The sequence below is a fragment of the Macaca fascicularis genome, chromosome 4, assembly GCF_037993035.2.
Source record: "Macaca fascicularis isolate 582-1 chromosome 4, T2T-MFA8v1.1".
In the NCBI taxonomy this organism is placed as follows: Eukaryota; Metazoa; Chordata; class Mammalia; order Primates; family Cercopithecidae; genus Macaca; species Macaca fascicularis.
Window position 1 is genome coordinate 57,624,696 of NC_088378.1, and position 22,783 is coordinate 57,647,478.

Below are 22,783 nucleotides of genomic sequence, written 5' to 3' on the forward strand. Positions count from 1 at the left end.
CTCGGTAGTCATACAGTCTTTTTTTTTTTTTTTGAGACAGAGTCTTGCTCTGTCGCCCAGGCTGGAGTGCAGTGGTGGGATCTCAGCTCACTGCAAGCTCCACCTCCTAGGTTCACACCATCCTCCTGCTTCGGCCTCCCAAGTAGCTGGGACTACAGGCACCCGCCGCCACACCTGGCTAATTTTTTGTATTTTTAGTAGAGACAGGGTTTCACCGTGTTAGCCAGGATGGTCTCGATCTCCTGACCTTGTGATCTGCCCGCCTCAGCCTCCCCAAGTGCTGGGATTACAGGCGTGAGCCACTGTGCCCAGCCATACAGTCTTAACATGTAACTACATATAGCATTGACATCTGATCTAAATTTTCTCTTCCTAGTACTTAAGCCATTAAAACACACAGTAGCCATTATTCTCACCTGTTGCCATTTTTGCTGGAGGTATGTATCTTTGACTGAGTACAGATACTTGTTCATTTGGTCAAGAACTCCCTGATAATAGACCATCGCAGAGTCATAGTTTCCCAGCAATGCATATTCACGAGCCAATTTTACATTCTCACTAATCATAAGAAGACTCATGCTCAACTGTAAGCTAAAAAGAAGAAGAAAAAAGAAACACTTGAGGTTTACATGTCTCTTAAAAATAAGTATAGTTATTAAAAAATACTTTCCAGTGTTCCCTCAAGAAACTCACAATCATACATACCACACTTCCCATTTCTGTATGTGTGCTCATGCTATTTCCACTCCTTCAAAGAAAGTTTTGTTTTTTTTTTTTTTTTGAGACGGAGTCTCGCTCTGTCTCCCAGGCTGGAGTGCAATGGCATGATCTCGGCTCAATGCAACCTTCGCCTCCCGGGTTCAAGTGATTCTCCCACCTCAGCCTCCCAAGTAGTTGGGGTTATAGGCACCCACCATCATGCTCAGCTAATTTTTTTTTGTATTTTTGTAGAGACGGGGTTTCACCACGTTGGCCAGGCTGGTCTTGAACTCCTAACCTCAGGTGATCTGCCTGCTGCCTTGGTCTCCCAGGTGATCTGCCCGCCACCTTGGTCTCCCAAAGTGCTGGGATTACAGGCATGAGCCATCGTGCCTGGCCTCAAAGAAGTATTTTATTTAGGAAGCCAAGGCAGGCAGCTCATTTCAGTCCAGGAGTTCAAGACTAGCCTGGCCAACATGGAGAAACCCTGTCTCTACTAAAATGTAAAAATTAGCTGGGCATGGTGGCACATGCCTATAGTCCCAACTACTTGGGAGGCTGAGAAACGAGAATCGCTTGAACCAGGGTAGCAGAGGTTGCAATAGGTCAAGATCGCGTCACTGTACTCCAGCCTGGGAGACGGAGCAAGACTGTTTCAAACAAACAAACAAACAGGCCAGGCGCGGTGGCTTATGCCTGTAATCCCAGCATTTTGGGAGGCTGAGGCGGGTGGATGATGAGGTCAGGAGATCAAGACCATCCTGGCCAACATGGTGAAACTCGGTCTCTACTAAAAATACAAAAATTAGCTGGGCATGGTGGCACGTGCCTGTAATCACAGCTACTCAGGAGGCTGAGGCAGGAGAATTGCTTGAACCAGGGAGTCGGAGGTTGCAGTGAGCCAAGATCATGCCACAGCACTCCAGCCTGGCAACAGTGTGAGACTGTCTCAAAACACAAACAAACAAACAAACAAACAATTAAAATATTGTTTTTAAAAAGTTCCCACATTCAAACCCTCCCAATTGTCAAAGCCCAGCTCAGAAGGCAGTTTTCCTAGTATGTCTACCCCCTGAACTCCTCAGTTCAAAAAAAACTCTCCCTCCTCTGAAGTCCCCTGCACTTTACTGTGACTTTCATCCCAAGACACTGTCTACTTCAAATTATAGTTTCTATATGTCTTATCTCTATTAGACTGTTATCTGACAGTAGGATTTGCATCTGAAAGGTGTGAGACTATATGATCCTTGCATGACACACATCTTATTAAACATCTGCAGAGCCGGGTGCGGTGGCTCAAGCCTGTAATCCCAGCACTTTGGGAGGCCGAGACGGGCGGATCACGAGGTCAGGAGATCGAGACCATCCTGGCTAACACAGTGAAACCCTGTCTCTACTAAAAAATACAAAAAACTAGCCGGACGAGGTGGCGGGCGCCTGTAGTCCCAGCTACTCGGGAGGCTGAGGCAGGAGAATGGGGTAGACCCGGGAGGCGGAGCTTGCAGTGAGCTGAGATCCGGCCACTGCACTCCAGCCTGGGCAACAGAGCGAGACTCCGTCTCCAAAAAAAAAATAAATAAATAAAATAAACATCTGCAGAATGAATAGTGAATATTAGATACATTTTTTGAAGCAGTGTGGATTAGCAGAAGGCATATGTATTTTGAAGTCAGAAAAATCTTGGCTAGAATTGTAATTCTGCCACCTTAGTCGAGTCCCTAAACTTTTTTCTAAGCCTGTTTTAGTATCTGTAGAACTGTCATAGCAACTACTTTCAGGAGTTATGCTACAAACAATAAAAGACTATTTAAAGTACCAAGCGGCCGGGCGCGGTGGCTCAAGCCTGTAATCCCAGCACTTTGGGAGGCCGAGACGGGCAGATCACAAGGTCAGGAGATCGAGACCATCCTGGCTAACACGGTGAAACCCCGTCTCTACTAAAAAAATACAAAAAACTAGCTGGGCGTGGTGGCAGCACCTGTAGTCCCAGCTACTCGGGAGGCTGAGGCAGGAGAATGCGGTAAACCCAGGAGGCGGAGCTTGCAGTGAGCTGAGATCCAGCCACTGCACTCCAGCCTGGGCAGCAGAGTGAGACTCTGTCTCAAAAAAAAAAAAAAAAAAAAGTACCAAGCATACTACTTGACAAATAGTAGGTCTTCAATAAAGTATCTGCCATGAAACTTTCTATATATGAGAACCTAATCCAACCTTTAAACCTAGGAGTTCAAGACCAGCCTGGGCAACATGGCAAAACCCCATCTCTACAAAAAATACAAAAATTAGCAGAGCATGGTGGTGTGCGCCTGTAGTCCCACCTACTCGAGAGGCTGAGATGGGAGGATTACCTGAGCCTGGGGAAGTCAAAGCTACAGTAAGCTGAGATAGTGCCACTGTACTCTAGCCTGGGCAACAGAAACAGAGTGAGACTGTGTCTCGAGAAAACATTTTTGGCTGGGCACAGTGGCTTACACCTGTAATCCCAGCACTTTGGGAGGCCGAGGTAGGTGGATCACGAAGTCAAGAGATCGAGACCATCCTGGCTAATGCAGTGAAACCCCGTCTCTACTAAAAATACAAAAAATTAGCCGGGTGTGGTGGCAGGCGCCTGTAGTCCCAGCTACTCAGGAGGCTGAGGCAGGAGAATGGCGTGAACCCAGGAGGCGGAGCTTGTAGTGAGCTGAGGTCGCACCACTGCACTCCAGTCTGGGCAACAGAGCAAGACTCCGTCTCAAAAAATAAAAAAAAAAATAAGAAAGCAATTTTTAAAAATGCACATAGTAGGATATGGATATATGGATGTGGATATAAAGCATTAGAAGCAGATGCCTGATAAATGTGAGCTTTGTTAATGTTCACAATGACTATTAACTGTAAATCACATGGTGAAGTTCAAGGCTGGAAAGATTTACATGCTTTTGGGGAGTAATAATTTGGATTAGGGATGTGGCTATGGGAGTAAAAAGAAACAAATTAGAAACACTGTGGTGAAAGAAATGCTGAGATTACTCAGGAACTCACTGTGTGGAGAAAAAGTTGAAAATGAATGAAGTTTCAAGCCTAGAGGACTAAAAAGGTGAAGAAATCATGAAAGATCACAGTAAAGTTGAGAAGACATATAAGTATAAAGAAAACAAGACTGGTTTTTTTTACTTCTTTTGTGTGTCAGTGGGGTATCTAGATAAGTGTATTTCATAGCTTGTTTTCTAGCTGCATGCTTTCTGATTTTCATTGCACTGGCCAATCTTTGCTCACTCTAGCCCTATCCCACCATCAGCCAGAAAAACAGCAGTGCCAGCCCAATACCAGACAGAGATAGCAGAGTATTTCAGGGCCAATCTAGACCTGGATAGAGTGAGGAGCTGATGAAAAAAGAGACGTCGACACAGCAGCTCTTAAAAGTGGTCTCAGCCAGGCACGGTGGCTCATGCCTGTAATCCCAGCACTTTGGGAGGCTGAGGCAGGAGGACTGCTTGAGCTTAGGAGTTCAAGACCCGCCTGGGCAACACGGCAAAACCCCATCTCTACGAAAAACACAAAAACTAGCAGAGCATAGTGGTGTGTGCCTGTAGTCCCAGCTACTCCGGAGGCTGAGGTAGGAGGATTACCTGAGCCTGGGGAGGTCAAAGCTACAGTAAGCCAAGATAGTGCCACTGTACTCCAGCCTGGGCAACATAGACACAGTGAGACTGTGTCTCAAGGAAACATTAAAAAAAAAAAAGAAAAGAAGGCCGGGCGCGGTGGCTCAAGCCTGTAATCCCAGCACTTTGGGAGGCCGAGACGGGCGGATCACGAGGTCGGGAGATCGAGACCATCCTGGCTAATATGGTGAAACCCCATCTCTACTAAAAAAATACAAACTAGCCGGGCGAGGTGGTGGGCGCCTGTAGTCCCAGCTACTCGGGAGGCTGAGGCAGGAGAATGGCGTGAGCCCGGGAGGCGGAGCTTGCAGTGAGCTGAGATCCGGCCACTGCACTCCAGCCTGGGCGACAGAGCGAGACTCTGTCTCAAAAAAAAAAAAAAAAAAAAAAAAAAGCTCCAGGTCCAGATGATTTCTGTAAGTATGGTGGGGTTTTTTGTTTTTTGGGTTTTTCTTCTTTTTTTTGAGACGGAGTCTCACTGTGCTGCCAGGCTGGAGTGCAGTGGCACAATCTCAGCTCACTGCAACCTCCGCTTCCCGGGTTCAAGTGATTTCCCTGCCTCAGCCTCCCGTGTGGCTGGGACTACAGCCACGCACCACCACACCCAGCTAATTTTTTGTATTTTAGCAGAGATGGGGTTTCACCATGTTGGCCAGGTTGGTCTCGATCTCCTGACCTCATGATCCGCCTACCTCGGCCTCCCAAAGTGCTGGGATTACAGGCATGAACCACCACGCCTGGCCTCGGGTTTGTATTTTTGTTGTTGTTGTTTTTGGTTTTTTTTTTTTTCTTTGAGACGGAGTTTTTGCTCTTGTTGCGCAGGCTGGAGTGCAGTGGTACAATCTCAGCTCACCGCAACCTCCGCCTCCCGGGTTCAAGCGATTCTCCTGCCTCAGGCTCCCGAGTAGCTGGGATTACAGGCATGCGCCACCACGCCTGGCTAATTTTGTATTTTTAGTAGTGACAGGGTTTCTCCATGTTGGTCAGGCTGGTCTTGAACTCCCGACCTCAGGTGATTTGCCCACCTCAACCTTCCAAAGTGCTGGGATTATAGGCATGAGCCACCACACCCGGTCTGGCCTCGGGGTTTTTTTTAACCGAGCTTCTAAACAGAAATAATTTCAACCACATAAAAGTTGATCTAGAAAACAAGAGAAAAGCTGAGCAACTCTTTTTTATGAGGCTGAAATCATCTCAATTAATTGAATAAGAACACAAGACCCATTTCACTTATGAACATGGAAATCCTAATATTAGTTTACCTACAACGCATCGACACACACACCCCATGATCAAGAAGGGTTTATCCCAGAAATGCAAGGATGACTTAAGATCAGAAAATCTATCATTGTAATTCCTCACATTAATGGACAAACGTACCTCACAAGAAAATGAGGAAAGAGTATAAGGGACAATTCACAGAAGGGAAACCCAAATGGCGAACAAGCACAGACAGAAGTGACCAATAAATACAAACCGAAGCCATGAGAAACCTCTTTTTATTATTTTTTATTTATTTTTTTTTTGGAGACAGAGTCTCTGCTGCCCAGGCTGGAGTACACTGGTGTAGTCTCGGCTCACTGCAACCTCTGCCTCCCAGGTTCAAGCAATTCTCCTGCCTCAGCCTCCCAAGTAGCTAGGACTACAGGTGCTCGCCACCACACCCAGCTAAATTTTTGTATTTTTAGTAGAGAAGGGGTTTCACTATGTTGGCCAGGATGGTCTCAATCTCTTGACCTTGTGATCTGCCGGCCTGGGCCTCCCAAAGTGCTAGGATTACAGGTGTGAGCCTATGCAACCGGCCAAGAGACCTCTTTTATTCACCAGACTCAAAAGTAAGTGCAATAATACTAAGTATTGGCAAGGATTTCGGAAAAAGGAAACCTTTACATCAATTTGCAGGCATAAACTGGCATAGTCATTTTGGAGTGCAATCTGGCAGTACTTGGGGAAATTATGTATGCATGTATACATATATGTACATACACACACATATATATATGTATATATACACCCCGTGACCCAGCAATCCCATTCTTGTGTAAATCTTCCAGAGAAAGTCTCATACAGATCCATAAAGGAACTTGGTTTTGGACATTAATGACAGAAATCTTTGAGAAATCAAGTAGCATCAATCTATTTATTCCCTGCTAGGGGAAATATGGTGGATACAGACCACAGAGTACCATGTAGCAGATAGAAGCAATGAATAAAATTTACATATAGCAACATGGATAGATCATCAAAATACAAGGTTGGGTGAAAAAAAAAGTCTCAGACATAGAACAAGATCTAAATCCCAATGTCATTTTATAAATTAAAAATACATATGCTATATAAAATACTCATTTTTAAAGGATGCATACATACCCAAGAAAGTACCTTAAATATATTAGAAAGTCTATGGAAGGTGAGGAGGAAAATATATGAGTGGAGAAATTGCTTATGACAAGTAGGAGAGAAACAAAAAATAAATATAAGAGAAGAAGGGCCTTATATCCATGGATAATCATAGGGAGCCTCTAAGATGGCACTCAATGACCTTTGCCTCTTGGTATCTGTACCCTTATATAATTACTACCCCTTGAATGTGTGCTTGTAACAAATAACATAATACCATTTCTGAGATTAGACTATGACTTCCATCTTGTTTGCTGTCTCTTGCTGACCCCACTCAAATGGAATACCAGCTCCACGCAGTGAGCTGCCTGGGCAGAGGCTCACACGGCAAAGAGCTGAAGGAGGCTCCAGGCCAACAACCAGTAAGGAACTGAGGCCCTTGGTCCAACAGCCCCCGAGGAACTGAATCCTGCCAACAACCATGTGAGTGAGATCTAAAGTGAATCCTTCCTCACTAGAGCCTTGAGATGACTATAGCCCTGGCCAATACCTGACCACAGCTCTGAGAAACACCCTGAATCTAAAGTATCCAGTTAAGTCATGCCCAAATTCCTGACCCAGTGAAAACAGTGAGAGACAATAAATGTCTGTTGTTTTAAGTCACCAAGTTTTGGGATAATCTGTTATGAAGCAATATAGCTATGAACTAAGGTCTATGAGTAACTCAAGACTGGGCATCTGAGCTCCAAAAGAAAAGGAATAAAATCCTATGACCTAAATCTTGCCTCCCTGGATTCATGACCACTGATGACATTCTATCTTAATAAAATCCTAAAGGCCAAGGACTATATCTCTCTGTTATTTACTGGTGTCTCTCTAGTACCTAGAACCATGGCCTCAAATGTAGATCTCAATCAATCTTCCAATGACTGAATACTGCCTAGTGTCCTTTTTTTTTTTTTTTTTTTTTTTTTTTTTTTTTTTGAGACAGGGTCTCACTCTGTAGCCCAGGCTAAAGTGCAGTGGCGCCATCATGGCTCACTACAGCCTTGATCTTCTGGGCTCAACTGATCCTGAGTAGCTGGGACCACAGATGTGTACCACCACAGCCAGTTAATTTTTTTTTTTTTGGTATGTTTTGTAGAGACAGGGATTTCACCATGTTGCCCAGGCTGGTCTTGAACTCCTGGGCTCAAGCAATCAGCCCACCTTAGCCTCCCAAAGTGCTAGGATTATAGGCGTGAGCCACCATGCCTGGCCAGGTTTTTGCTGTAACTACCAAGAGTTTGTAACCTTGTCCAGTTCCTGACCCTCAGCATGTTCACATTCCTTGATCCTCAGCTCATCCCAAGCTGGGATTACCGCTTGATTCTTGTGTGATGACTTCTGCCCTGAAGTCATCCATGCCCTACAGAGACACCTAGTCTGGTCAAGGGTGTTAGAAAAGTTTAACTGGGGCCTGCTGCTAAAAGTATACAGCTGTTCTAGATGAGCTTGGATGTCAAGCCTTTCCTGTCTTTTCCCTCCCTCTTTTCCATAATAGCCTCCCTGGAGATCTTTCTTCCCATTTTCCCACTAAAAAAATCTAAAATAGTCAGGCACGGTGGTTCATGCCTGTAACCCTAATACTTTGGGGTGCCAAGACAGGAGAATCGCTTGAGCCCAGGAGTTCGAGACCAGCCTTGCCAACATAGTGAAACCCTATCTCTACAAAAATTACAAAAAATTAGCTGGCCATGATGGGACGCTCCTGTAGTCTGATGGGATGCGCCTGTAGTCCCAGCTACCAGGAGGCTGAGGTGGGAGGATGACCTGAGCCCAGGAAGTCAAAGCTGCAATGAACTGTGATCATGCCACTGCGCTCCAGCCTGGGTAAGAGAGTAAGGCTCTGTCTCAAAAAAAAAATAAATAAATAAATAAATTAATTAAATAAAAATAAATTTAAATTAAGTTGTTACTTACATATAGGTGGTCCTTGTTTTTTCCTTGAAGGCCATGATTCAATGGCCCAAAACTCATACAAGTCCCTCTAAGCCTTCTTTAAAGGTTCCATGTTTTGAACTCTTTCTAGTCAGATAAAATTCTTTAGAAGCCAATGAATTGATATTTTCTAACAAACATGAATGTAAAGTCTAATCCAAGGCTACAATAACAAATGACTTGAAAAATCCCTGATTATTAAAGAAACAATGTGTTTGCAGAAAATAGTATTAAAGCACTTAGTTCACTAAATGTTAGCCGAAAATAATTTTCCGCATCCCCTTATTACTCTCTAAGCCCAAACTACCCTTCTCGAATGAATGTTACAACTGTAAATTTATGAAATTCTCCCAATTTTCAACAATATATCTTTATCATTACTAAAATTCTACTGCAGGAAGACTAGAAACTGGCTCTATTTAGCACAATATCTGGCAATATTTGAAGAAATGAATCTATTTGAAAAAAAAAAAGCTGGCTGGGCACAGTGGCTCACGCCTGTAATCCCAGCGGATCACAAGGTCAGGAGATTGAGACCACCCTGGCTAACACGGTGAAACCCCATCTATACTAAAAATACAAAAAATTAGCCAGGTGTGGTGGCAGGCACCTGTAGTCCCAGCTACTCGGGAGGCTGAGGTGGGAGAATCGCTTGAACCCGGGAGGTGGAGGTTTCAGTGGGCTGAGATCGCTCCACTGCACTCCAGCCTGGGCGACAGAGCGAGACTCTGTCTCAAAAAAAAAAAAAAAAAAAAGAAAGGAAAAAAAAGCTGACTGACACAGTGTAAGCACTGTGACTGGTAAGCAATTTTCAGAATGTTCATAAACACAAACTGTTGGTTCAACATTAATAGAATACTTATAAAGATGAGATTGCCCCAAAATTCAGGCTCTTGGTTACACGGATTATTAGAGAGAAGGATAACCATACGCAATGCCTGCTTTATCTCATAGCAAGTTTTTCCTTTACATTATTCTAACAGAACCACCCTTTTGCTTACATGCCTTGAGTATTTATGAGTCAGCTAGTGACTAAATTAACTTAAACTGAGCAAGATGCAATGTGAAATTTTAACTCAAGTGACAAAATCAAATTTTTTAAAATACTGAAATCCCAATTTTACAGCAAAATTTCTAGCAAATATAGTATGTGATGCAGTGTTGTGTCTCCACAGAGAAAATTTTTTTTTTCCTCCTCTAGGATTAGGAAAAAGAAGTGATCAAAGAGACTGAAAAAGAACAGGCAAAATATCCAAATATCTGAGTTCTAAGATTCTTATTCTCTCTCTAAACAACAAATACAGGGCCCTGCCTATTTCACACCTAAAGAGGATACCTTACCCATTTAATTTTTAAAGGACTCAGGCTGGGTTCCACTTATTTGCAGTTTTTTTTAACATAACGTACATGGGTCATTCATTCAAGAAATATTAAAGGAACACCAACTAAGTTGCAAGGAATTGCACTGAAGACAAAAACAAGACAGAATTAGACCTTGAAATCCTTGAAGTTTAATAGAAGGGATATCACCTTATTTATTCTAGGTTAGTTTTTTTCCTTTGCTTAGTAACAGGAGACAAACATAGAATATTATTAAACACAGACTAAAAAATCAGCAGCAATGTTGGAAGCCTGAAAATGTTTTCAAAATACCTATCTGTGAAATTTACTTCCTAAAACAAAAAGATCACGAAACTCAATCATGCATCTTCCTGAAGGCATTTCAGTAAAGCAAATGTATGTGACTTCAAAAGTGGCAATACACTGGTAAGCAATTTTCAGAATGTTCATGTCTGGGATATGAAAGAAACCACATGCTAACTTACAGTCAGCCACTGATTATTACGAATAGGCACAACAAATGAATGATCCATGACCAATTACATCATGGCATACATTTTTCTTACCTTTATAATCATCATATGATAAATACTTAAGCACAAGACAGTTACCACTATTTTTTAAAAATACCAAAAAGAAACTTGTTCAGGAAAAAAGTACATATAAAGTTCACTCTATTTGTACAGTAAACTTTCAGTTTACCCTAAACAAAACAAACAAATCAGTGAGTATAATTATTAAAATGTAATTTAAAAGTCATATTCAAGCTTATCGATAAACACCACAAGCAAAATCTACTATCATGTTATCAACACTGACCATATTTATGTGATAATACTATCTTTTTTAAACAGTCAAGTGGCTAAAAAAATCCAAACTACTGTCAACAGAAATTCAACAATGTTGTTAATAGAGTTAATTCAACAAGATTCTCTAATCCTCAAAATTTGTCAGCATCTTGATACCAGTTTAAAATGAGGTGGAGAATCCCTTGTGGACTACATGGCATGCCTAGTACTGAACCTATAAAAATGTAAACGCTTCTTGAATAACTAATGCTATAAAGCAGCTTTATACAGCTTTTCATAGTCTAGGAATGTTGGAAAGTTGATCAGCACTGCCTGTTTTTGGTGGGTTTTTTTTTTTTTTTTAAGGTATTTACAGGCCACAAGTTGTTAATGTTAATACAAAACAGAGTTTTGCTCCTATTTCTTGGTATAAGAACAAAAACTGGACGGGCGCAGGGGCTCACGCCTGTAATCCCAACACTTTGGGAGGCCTAGGCAAGCGGATCACAAGGTCAGGAAATCGAGACCAGCCTGGCCAAGATGGTGAAACCCCATCTCTACTAAAATACAAAAAGTTTGCCAGGCGTGGTGGAGCGCGCCTGTAGTCCCAGCTACTTGGGAGGCTGAGGCAGGAGAATCCCTTGAACCCGGGAGGCGGAGCTTGCAGTGAGCCGAGGTCGCGCCACTGCACTCCAGCCTGGCGACAGACCAAGACTCTGTCTCAAAAAAAAAAAAAAAAGAACAAAAACCAGCTCCTTTGGAAAAGAAAGCAGGGCTTTATATTGAGACATTTAAGCCCGTAAAAATATTTCAAGAATCTGTCTTAACATCTACTAAGGTGACTATCATTGTGACTACGTGACAAAGATCTACTGCACCCATTCTAAAACATCGGGAATGTTTTCAGCAATAACTAAACGTCTAATTTCAAAGAGGAAGCCGTAAATTAGTGCTTTCAAGAGAAAAGAGCATCACTGTGCTGTTGGAAGTTAGTAACTAATATAAAAGCGACCCTTCGCGGTTATAGCAGGAAACTATTTTTGATTAAATAAGAGCTTGAGATTATCCACCATAAGGCACTTCAGGATCTACGTCTGTCTCTAACTTTGTCATCACATTTACATGAAACTAATGTTTCGAGGGAAAACTTTTCTAAAAGGTACCAACTCTAAACCAAAAGGCCCACAGGCCTTCCAGAGGACGCCACGCTCTAGAATAAATAAGAAATAACATCCCCAACAATATCACTCTAACCTAACAAATTTTAAGGAGAGTTGCCTCCCAATGTCATGGCCATCGGGGTTTTTACCTGTGAGGGTTTCGGGGTGGGGGGCGTGAACCGGTTCCGGAGAGAACCAGTTAAAAAAGCGAAGGACTAAACACTCTCGGCTGGTGACTTCGCTAACGACACAGACCAAAAGACGGGATCGACAAGAGCCCCCGAAAAGTCCCCCGCCGGACAGGATTCCTCAGGTAGGGGGACTGTCACCTAAGCCAAGTTGTCGGGGACAACAGCAAGGACCTAAGACCTCAGGCAGGCTCACGGAGGGTTGCGCTGCGGGTTCTCGCTGCGGGCCTCCCGAGTCCCTCACCCACCCGGCCCTGGAAAATCCGGGGTCCCCAGAGCACCGCCAGAGTGAAAACTCACCTGCGGCGGCCCAAGCTCCTCGGGAAACCGCCCAACGCCAGGCACAGAGTATTGGCCGAGTGGAGGTCCCGGCAGCGAGGAAGGAGGGCCTGACCCAGTCCAGCCCACCTTGCTCTCCGCTCACGGCCCCAGTACTGCCCAGTTCAATCGTCACCACCACCTGCCGGCGCGTCTTCTGCTCGCCGAGAATTTGAAGACAAACCCTCCAGGGTCACTTCCGGTGCCGGGGACGACCTCAGCGACTCCGGCGCACGCGGGGCAACACCCCGGGAGCGAGGACGCTGGGCTGCAGCGGCGGAAGAGGGTGTGGCCGGGCTCGGGGGCGCGCGTGCGCAGTCTGGCGCCTCCTCCCGGCGGACGCGGCGGCGGCGACCACGGATAGTATAGACCTTGGTATAGATGGTATTATAGTACTACATCGCGCGCCTCTGTACCTTGTTCAGGTGCTTGCCCACTTTCCCTCCCATTTGATTTTCACCACACTCACACACACACCGAGGTCAGGTGTCTATTTTAGAGGTGAATGTCCAGGATCAAGCAATTCGTTTATGACAAATCCTGTTTTAGAACCTAGTATTCAGAATTCCCCAGCTGGGCTCCGTGTGATGACATAACAATAGGGAGGGGGTAAACAAAGATTCTCGGACACACTGCTAGTGGGATTTTATTGATTTTTTTTTTTTTTTTTTTTTTTTTTGGTCACCGTTTTAATACGATGAGACAAGGAAAATGATGCTATTTCATGATTTACACGTATGTACTCCACAGGGCTTCCTCCAGTCTCAATCATCCTCTGCCATCACTTGAGGCAGAATAGGGCACTTATCACACATTCCTTTAAAAATGCAAGGTAAGTAAGTTTCAAACATTAAAACATCCCAACTGGGCACAATGGCTCATCCCTGTAATCCCAGCACTTTGGGAGGCTGAGGCGGGAGGATACCTTGAGCCAGGAGTTCAAGACCAGCCTGAGCAACATAGTGAGACCCCTGTCTCTACAAAAAGTACAAAAATTGTCTGAACATGGTGGCACACGCCTGTAGTCCCAACCACTCAGGAGACTGACACAAGAGGATCACTTGAGCCCAGGAGTTGGAGGCTGCAGTGGGCCATGATGGCACCATTGCACTCCAGTCTGGGAGACAAAGTGAGGCCCTATCTCTAAAAAGAATAAAAGCACCCCAGTCATCTAACATAGACATGTAAAAGCAATTCAGGGGAAATACATCCATTCAGTCAACAAATGTTTACTTAGCAACTACTATGTGTGAGACAGTGTTGGCACTGGATATACAGTGGTCACAAAATAGAATGTTTCATGGGGCTTAAAGTCTTGTAACATTCTCAACTGAGTAGAGAATAATAGTTTCACTGTAGTAAATATGAACTCTATTGTAATAGGGAACAGGAAACTATATTTAGTATATATTTTTGGAATCAAAACCAATTCAGGGAGGTACAGATTAATTACCCTAATTCAACCTTCATCTTTTATATGAGTTCAAAGGTATGGTTTGAATTTATAAAGCCAATTTACAGTTTAAAAACTTCTCAAAGGCCACAATATTAATACACATTGTATGATTCCATTTATACGAAATTCTAGGCCAGGCACGGTGACTCACACCTGTAATCCCAGCACTTTGGGAGGCCGAGACAGGAGGGTCACTTGAGGTCAGGCGTTTGAGACCAGCCTGGCCAACATAGTGAAGCCCCATCTCTACTAAAAATACAAATATTAGCTGGGCCTGGTGGCGCACACCTGTAATCCCAGCTACTTGAGTGGCTGAGGCACTCCAGCCTGGGTGACAGAGCAAGACTGTCTCAAAAAAAAAATTCCACAACAGGCAAAACTAATCTATAGTAATAGCTGATCAGTAGTTGGCTGCCTGAGGCTCTATTCAGGAGGTGGGGGAGAAGAACTAGATTGTTGAAAGACCCCAGGAAATGTTTAAGGTGATGGAAAGGAAATGTTCTGTTAGGGTAGTGCTTACAGAGGTGTATACATTTATTAAAATTCATCAACAGTACACAAACTGGGCACATTTTATTACGTGTACATACGTGTATTATATATGAAGGTTTTTTTGTTTTTTGTTTTTGTTGTTGTTGTTGTTGTTTTGAAACAGAGTCTAGCTCTGTCGCCCAGGCTGGAGTGTAATGGCGCAATCTCGGCTCACTGCAACCTCCACCTCCCAGGTTCAAGCCTCACCCTCCCGAGTAGCTGGGATTACAGGCACCTGCCACCATGCCCAGCTAATTTTTGTATTTTTAGTAGAAACAGGGTTTCACTGTGTTGGCCAGGCTGGTCTCAAACTCCTGACCTCATGATCCACCTGCCTCGGCCTCCCAAAGTGCTGGGATTACAAGTATGAGCCACCGCTCCCGGCTGAAGATTTTTTTTAGGTGGAAAGACAAACCTCCAGAGAGTGGCTTATATTCACTACTTCCATTTCTTCACTAGCTGTATTGTCAAGCAAGAGTGGGTTATGCTGTAGCAACCTCTAAGTTACAGAGGTTTCAACAACAGCATTTTTTTCCTTATCTACTCTTTATGTTCATAGCTTGAGTGGATGCAGGCAGTGGGACCCTTGGCAGTGAAAAAAAGGGAGATAAATTGCACAGCCTCTGCCTGGATGTGAAACTTGCCACTCTGCCTACATTTTTTTGGCCAGAGCAAGTCACTGGTCAAGCCTGACTTCAAAGAAATGCAGGTGTTCATCTCTGCATTGTGCCTGGAAGCGAAGCAGCAGAATATTTGTGTACCACTCTCATGACTAGGAGTCATTTCTTCTTCTACAGTGTGGCTTCTACAACTACCACCCTTCTAAAATGATTATGTCCAAACTGTGACTCAGAAAATCTGAGATTTTCCTGGTGAATGGTCAGATTAATTTGCCAGAATCATAGGACACACAAAACGAAGTTAGGGGAAAAGAGATAGAAAGATAAGTGCCAGCTAAAGAGTTTAAACTTTATTCAGTAGACAAAAAGGGATCCATTGAAAGGCTTCAAATGAAGACATAAGTTATATAGCAAATAGGAGGATTAATTTGACAGCTAAACGTAGGAAGTTTTGGAGGGGAGACAGAATAGATTGGGGGACCGTTGCAAGAGGTACTGTGACCCCTGGAATTACACAGAAGGGGAATGGCCATAAAGACCTTCTTTACATTATATATTTGTTTCTCTTGCCCCAGTGAGTAAACTTAATGAAGTCAGATACTTTGTCCATATGAGTAGAGCAACGTCTGGCACATTGTGTTAATTAGATATTTGTAGAATAAATAAAATAAAATAATTTAAAAGAATTTGAGGGCTGGGTGTGGTGGCTCACGCCTGTAATCCCAGCACTTTGGGAAGCCGAGGCAGGCGGATCACCTGAGGTCAAGAGTTTGAAACCAGTCTGGCCAAAATGGCGAAACCCCATCTCTACTAAAAACACATAAATTAGTGGGCGTGATGGTGAGCGCCTGTAGTCCCAGCTACTCGGGAGGCTGAGGCAGGAGAATCACTTGAACCCGGAAGTAGAGGTTGCCGTGAGCAGAGATTGCACCACTGCACTCCAGCCTGGGCAAGAGAGTGAGACTCCGTCTCAATAAATAAATAAATAAATAAATAAATAAAAGAATTTGAGACACTTTTTACATTTCATGAGAGAAATTGGAAAGGACTTTCAGGACCAGTTTATTAACTTCACTCACCTGGTTGATACATCTGGCATTCTTCTATACTTCAAACATTTGAGCCATCTCCTGGGATACAGTATGCATAAGGCTAGAAAGTCTAACCATAAGTAAGATTTACTGAATTTTTAGATTATGTCACACCATAGCTGCAATTAACAGACTGGGCCAGATTCACCAGTGTTCTTTACTAACCTTATACGCATTCTTCCTAAACAATAGTTTCCATCGCTGATCTGCTAATACCAGGCTGTTGAATGCTACCAAGAAAATCACATCACTGTGAAGATTGATGCGCCATAGTTTCATATCTTTCTAACCCAGCTGAAACATTTTGCTGCCTGTCTCACTTATGTCTCACACTTCCCATTAGTTGAGACTTTTATTTTTTGAAACAGGGTCTTGCTCTGTCCCCCGGGCTGGAGTACAGTGGTAGGATCTCAGCTCACTGCAGCGTTGACCCACTGGGCTCAAGCCATCCTCCTGTCTCAGCCTCCTGAGTAGCTAGAACTACGGGCACGTGCCACCAAGCCCAGATAATTTTTAAATTTTTTTGTAGAGACAAGGTCTCACCATGTTGCCCAGGCTGGTCTCGAACTCCTGGGTTCAAGGATCTTCCCGCTGCAGCCTCCCAAATGTGAGGCTGATGGGATTACAGATGTGAGCCAGTGCACCTGGCCTATTTCAGACCTTTACCCCAGAAAGGCAGCTACCCAGCCCTGTCTGCCCTTTCAGTGAATTACTATGCCTCCAACCTCAAAGAAACAGAAGCTATCAGAAATTCTCTCAATTTGGGCCAGGCACGGTCACTCGGGCCTGTAATCTCAGCACTTTGGGAGGCCAAGGTGGGTGGATCACCTGAGGTCAGGAGTTCGAGACCAGGCTGTCCAACATGGTGAAACCTCGTCTCTACTAAAAATACAAAAATTAGCTGGGCATGGTGGCACGCGCCTGTAATCCCAGCTACTTGGGAGGCTGAGGCAGGAGAATTGCTTGAATTCAGGAGGCAGAGCTTTCAGTGAGCCAAGATCACACCACTGCACTCCAGCCTGGGCAACACAGCAAGACTCTGTCTCAAAAAATAATAAAAAAAAGAAGAAGAAAGAAAGAAATTCTCTCAGCTTGCTCACTGTGGCAGAGACTGGATGCCAAATACCCATTCTCGTAACAGAACCTGGTTTGATAAAATCAGACCACCTGGAATAAGGACTATTTCCCAGACACTCTTGCTGCTAGATGTGACCATGGACCTAACTTCTGGCAGTGAAAGTGTTGTGTAGAACTTTTAGGAAGGCTTCTTTAAAAGGAGAGGCCATAGAAATCTCCCTCCACCTGCCCCCCTCTCTTTTCACCAGGTTAGAACAAGGAAAAGAAGGCTGGGTGCAGTGGCTCATGTTTGTAATCCCAACACTTTGGGAGGCTGAGGTGGGTGGTTGCTTGAGCCCAGGAGTTTGAGACCAGCCTGGGCAATATGGTAAAACCTCATTTCTTTTTTTTTTTGGTTTTTTTTTTTTTTTTTTTTTTGAGGCGGAGTCTGGCTCTCTTGCCCAGGCTGGAGTGCAGTGGCCGGATCTCAGCTCACTGCAAGCTCCGCCTCCCGGGTTCATGCCATTTTCCTGCCTCAGCCTCCCGAGTAGCTGGGACTACAGGCACCCGCCACTTCGCCCGGCTAGTTTTTTTTTGTATTTTTTTTTAGTAGAGACGGGGTTTCATTGTGTTAGCCAGGATGGTCTCGATCTCCTGACCTCGTGATCCGCCCGTCTCGGCCTCCCAAAGTGCTGGGATTACAGGCTTGAGCCACCGCGCCCGGCCGTAAAACCTCATTTCTACTAAAAACACAAAAATTAGCTGGACGTGGTGGCGGACACCTGTAATCCCAGCTACTCTGGAGGCTGAGGCACAAGAATTGCTTGAATCTGGGAGGCGGAGGTTGCAGTGAGCCATCGAGCCACTTCACTCCAGCCTGGGCAACAGAGCTAGACCCAGTATCAAAAACAAAAAACAAAAAACAAAAAACAAACAAAAAAACACACCAAAAACACACACGCCCAAGGTGTAGAGAGCATAAGCAGCCAACTACTAACCAGAGCAAATTTTAGGTTGACAAGGACAGCAATTGAACAGATGAAGTGTGGGATGACTTTGTGGAGCTGCCATACCAGAAGTGGACTGCCAGCTTCAGACATTATATGTCTAAGGTATGGATGTTTTGGGTTTTATGTGCAGCTGAGCTTAACCTAAATTAATACTCTTACCCTCCCACTTACAAACTTCTTTGCCTCACATCTGCCTTTTGGTTTTTGCCTCATGTCCCAATGAATGTGTATCTTCCTTTGTCTAAATCCAGTTCTTCCACTTGGACTTAAAGTTTTGAGTTGTTTTGTTTTTTAATTCCATTTTATGTTATATATTTGGATAGGCAATGCACATAATGCAAAATCAAATGATATAAAGGGCTATATAGTGAGAAGTATTTCTACGATTCTTGTCACCCTACAAATCCAGTTTACCATTCCCAGAGGCAATTGAGGATACCAAATTCAGGGCCGGGCGTCCCAGCACTTTGGTAGGCCCAGGCGGGTGGATCATCTAAGGTCAGGAGTTTGAGACCAGTCTGGCCAACATGGTGAAACCCCGTCTCTACTAAAAAACATAAAAATTAGCCAGGCATGGTGGTGGACACTTGTAATCCCAGATACTCGGGAGGCTGAGGCAGGAGAATCACTTGAACCCAGAAGGCAGAGGTTGCAGTGAGCCAAGATCATGCCATTGCACTCCAGCCTAGGCAACAAAGTGAGACTCTGTCTCAAAAACAAAAAACAAAAAACAAAAAATACCAAATTCACTCATTACCTTTTAGATGTATTATTTTAGTATACACTCAACTGGAAGAAATGGTGGCTGAACATAAAAAAGAATGAGTTAATGTCCTTTGTATGGACATGGATGAAGCTGGAAACCATCATTCTTAGTAAATTAACACAGGAACAGAAAACCAAACACCGCATGTTCTCACTCACAAGTGGGAGTTGAACAATGAGAACACAGGGGCACAGGGAGGGGAACATCACACACCAGGGCCTGTCGGGGAGTGGGGGCTAGAGGAGGGATAGCATTAGGAGAAATACCTAATGTAGATGACGAGTTGATGGGTGCAGCAAACCACCATGGTACATGTATACCCATGTAACAAACCTGCACATTCTGCACATATATCCCAGAACTTAAGTATAATTTTTAAAAAAAGGAAGAAAAAAAAATGGTAGCTTAAAAAAAATCTTGCATTAATGAAAACCATTGCTCCACAGATTCAAGAAGCTCAATGAACCCCAAGCACAAGAAAAATAAATGACACCAGACACATCATAATTAAATTGCTTAGTATTGGTGATAGAAAACCCTTAAAAGTGAATATTGGTTCAAATATCACAGACTCTCAAAACTCATACCAAATTTTAGTAGATTTTCTTGAGTAATCTTCCCTCCCTTCCCCTCTCCTCCTCTCTCCTCACTTCTCCTCTCCTTTTGGAGTCTCTGTCTCCCAGGCTGGAGTGCAGTGGTGATCTCGGCTCACTGCAACCTCCACCTCCCAGATTCAAGCGATTCTCCTGCCTCAGCCTCCTGAGTAGCAGGGACTACAGGCATGCACCACCACACCTGCTAATTTTTGTATTTTTAGTAGACACGGGGTTTCACCAACGTGGCCAGCCTGATCTCAAACTCCTGACCTCAAGTGATCTGCCTACCTCAGCCTCCCAAAGTGCTGGGATTACAGGCGTGAGCCACCGTGCCCAGCCTTCCCTACATATTTGATTCATGATTCAGCCAAAGATTTGGGCCTTTCTCAGGCAAGATGTCATAAAAATGGAATACTTATCTAGTGCCATTCCTCTCTTCCAAGGATCAGCTCCCTTCCAGAATTTGCCTGGTCTTGTTCCATTCCAATATCTTTAGGTAGTTGGGTTTTTGCCCCCAGACTTTATAGTTGTTAGCTGTGATACAGTAAATCCATTAGGATCTGATTGGTTGTATTAGAAGCAGAATCTGGAATTATCTTTTAAGGTCATTTTGGTGACAGGTTGGATAATAAACTTAAGGTACCAGAATAAAGACTCATGTTAGAAAATTATTACATTAATTCAGGCTGATGAGGACCTTAACCAAATTAGTTAACAACGAGAATAGGCCGGGCGCGGTGGCTCAAGCCTGTAATCCCAGCACTTTGGGAGGCCGAGACGGGCGGATCACGAGGTCAGGAGATCGAAACCATCCTGGCTAACACGGTGAAACCCCGTCTCTATTAAGAAATACAAAAAACTAGCCGGGCGAGGTGGCGGGCGCCTGTAGTCCCAGCTACTCGGGAGGCTGAGGCCGGAGAATGGCGTGAACCCGGGAGGCGGAGCTTGCAGTGAGCTGAGATCCGGCCACTGCACTCCAGCCTGGGCGACAGAGCGAGACTCCGTCCCAAAAAAAAAAAAAAAAAAAAAAAAAAAAACGAGAATAAAGATGATGAATTAGAGAAAAACCTAAGAAGTAAAATAACTGAATTTTATGGTTGAGTCCACAGGAGATGGTCAAAATACAAAATGACTTTGTTAAGTCATTCTGCAAATCAGATTATACACTGATACAAATTATATGCTGTATTACTTAAGGTATAGGCTCAGCAGCAGTAACAAATGGATATATATTATATATATAGATATAACTTTTCTCCCCTCTCTCTCACATTCTGCAGTTGATCAGTTCAGACTGGAAAGACGACCCTGCTTCACACAATCTCTCAGGTAACCAGAATGTAATCATTTGGTTCATTCACCATCACTAGAGTATTTTTCTTTTTTTTTTTGAGACGGAGTCTCGCTGTGTTGCCCAGGATGGAGTGCAGTGGCTCAATCTTGGCTCATTGCAACCTCCACCTCCCAGGTTCAAGCGATTCTCCCGCCTCAGCCTCCTGAGTAGCTGGGACTACAGGCGTGCGCCACTACGCCCAGCTAATTTTTGTATTTTTAGTAGAGACGGGTTTCACCACATTGGTTGGCCAGCATGGTCTCGATCTCTTGACCTCTTGTTCCGCCCGCCTCGGCCTCCCAAAGTGCTGGGATTACAGGAGTGACCCACTGTGTCCAGCCACTAGAGTGTTTTTCTAATGATCATGGTCAATATAAAATCACCACTATGTACGTGTTCCATCCTGTGGGAAGAGGTAAAGAGCAAGTGGTGGGCAAACAATGTCAACTTTAATTATATGTATAATTTGCACATACCACGTCTGCTAATGTCCCAATGACCAAAACCTAGTCATGTGCCCAAAACTAATTACAAAGGAATAGGAGAAACATGGGCTCTACTGGGGTAGTCAAAACTTAGAAAGGGATATTGGCTCTATTAGTAAAAGGAAAAGTGGGAGAGTGGATACTGGGGAGCAAGAGTGGCCTCTGTCATTTGTCAACCCCTCTGTGAGCTAGGTATTCATAAGAATCTTTTTTTTCTCCTGCAGAACAAATTTAACCCTTCCTCAAGGGAAACAACCCAAAGTTCCATTCATAGCCTAAATCCAACAAAATGTTCGGAATCTCTGGGTAGCTCTGTTACTGAAAGAAAGGAGGAAAAACTGGACAATAACTGTTTGGCGACCTCCCTCTACTCTTCACATACACAAGCAGATGTGCATGTGTGCGTGTGTGTGTAGCAAAGTATAGTCACAATTTTAAGTATACCAAATGTGGGCCCACAATGTAGTACAATAAACCATAGGAATAATGCAATTTGTGTCATCTGTACAACAGACTTATGTAGAATAAATACAAACTTACAAGGGAGTGCAAACAAGAGGATAAAAGAAGATATAATGATGGTAATGCTTAAAAAGAAGAGGAAAAACAGTACTTGTTTTTCATCCATATAAAGCTGATATAAGATACAATATCAACATATATATTTTGACACAGTGGTTCAGGTCTGTAATCCCAATACTTTGAGAGGCAGAGGCGGGAGGATCGCTTGTATCCAGCAGTTTGAGATCAGACTGGGCAACTTAGCGAGACCCCATCTCTATAAATATAAAAATAAGAAATTAGCCACGTATGGTGGCACACTCCTTTAGTCCCAGCTACTTGGGAGAAAAAGGCAGGAGGACAGCTTAAGCCCAGGTGTAAGTTAAAGTGAGCTTTAATCATGACACTGAACTCCAGCCTGGGTGACAGAGAAAGACCATCTCTAAGAAATAAAACAAACAAAAAGGATTATAAAGAAAAACAGATTAACCAACAATTTTACATTTTAAAAATTATATACCGTAATCAAATGGTACTAAATGTAAAATTTAATCATTAAATTCTAAGCCTGTAATCTAATGGAGGCCCTTAACAGGAAATACTGTACTTATATTGGACAAAATGAAAACATTAAAATGAAAACATGACATTTACATGATATTCAGTTTGCCTTAACCTAAGTACTATCATTAGTTATTTTAATTCCAAAGCATCAAAATTTTAATCATAACTTTCTCAGAGAATAAAAATATTTAACGCGCCACTGCACTCCAGCCTGGGCGACAGAGCCAGATTCCATCTCAAAAAAAAAAAAAAAAAAAAAAAAATTTACATAAATTTTTGAATTAAAAAACAACAAAGTTAAGCAGTGTAAAAATTAGCTTTC

The 22,783-nt window shown here is 43.5% G+C and overlaps 1 protein-coding gene across 6 annotated transcripts in view; it reads right to left on the bottom strand.

Annotated features, from left to right (window-relative positions):
• Nucleotides 1-12,708, bottom strand: part of KATNA1 (katanin catalytic subunit A1) — a 67,026-nt gene extending 54,318 nt beyond the window's left edge. For 4 of the 6 annotated variants that reach the window (XM_074037220.1, XM_074037219.1, XM_074037218.1 and 1 more), the window contains exons 1-2: nt 12,435-12,708; nt 417-591 (exon numbers count right to left, since the gene is read on the bottom strand). Coding sequence is in view for 4 of the 6 variants with exons in the window: in XM_074037218.1 (XP_073893319.1) it covers nt 417-578 (162 nt within the window). In the remaining 2 variants the exon portion in view is untranslated. Of the gene's footprint in view, nt 1-416; nt 592-8,639; nt 8,756-12,434 lie in introns of those variants that run through there. The other 2 variants (XM_074037217.1, XM_074037216.1) reach the window with 1 other exon arrangement.
• Between the last annotated feature and the right edge of the window lie 10,075 nt (nt 12,709-22,783).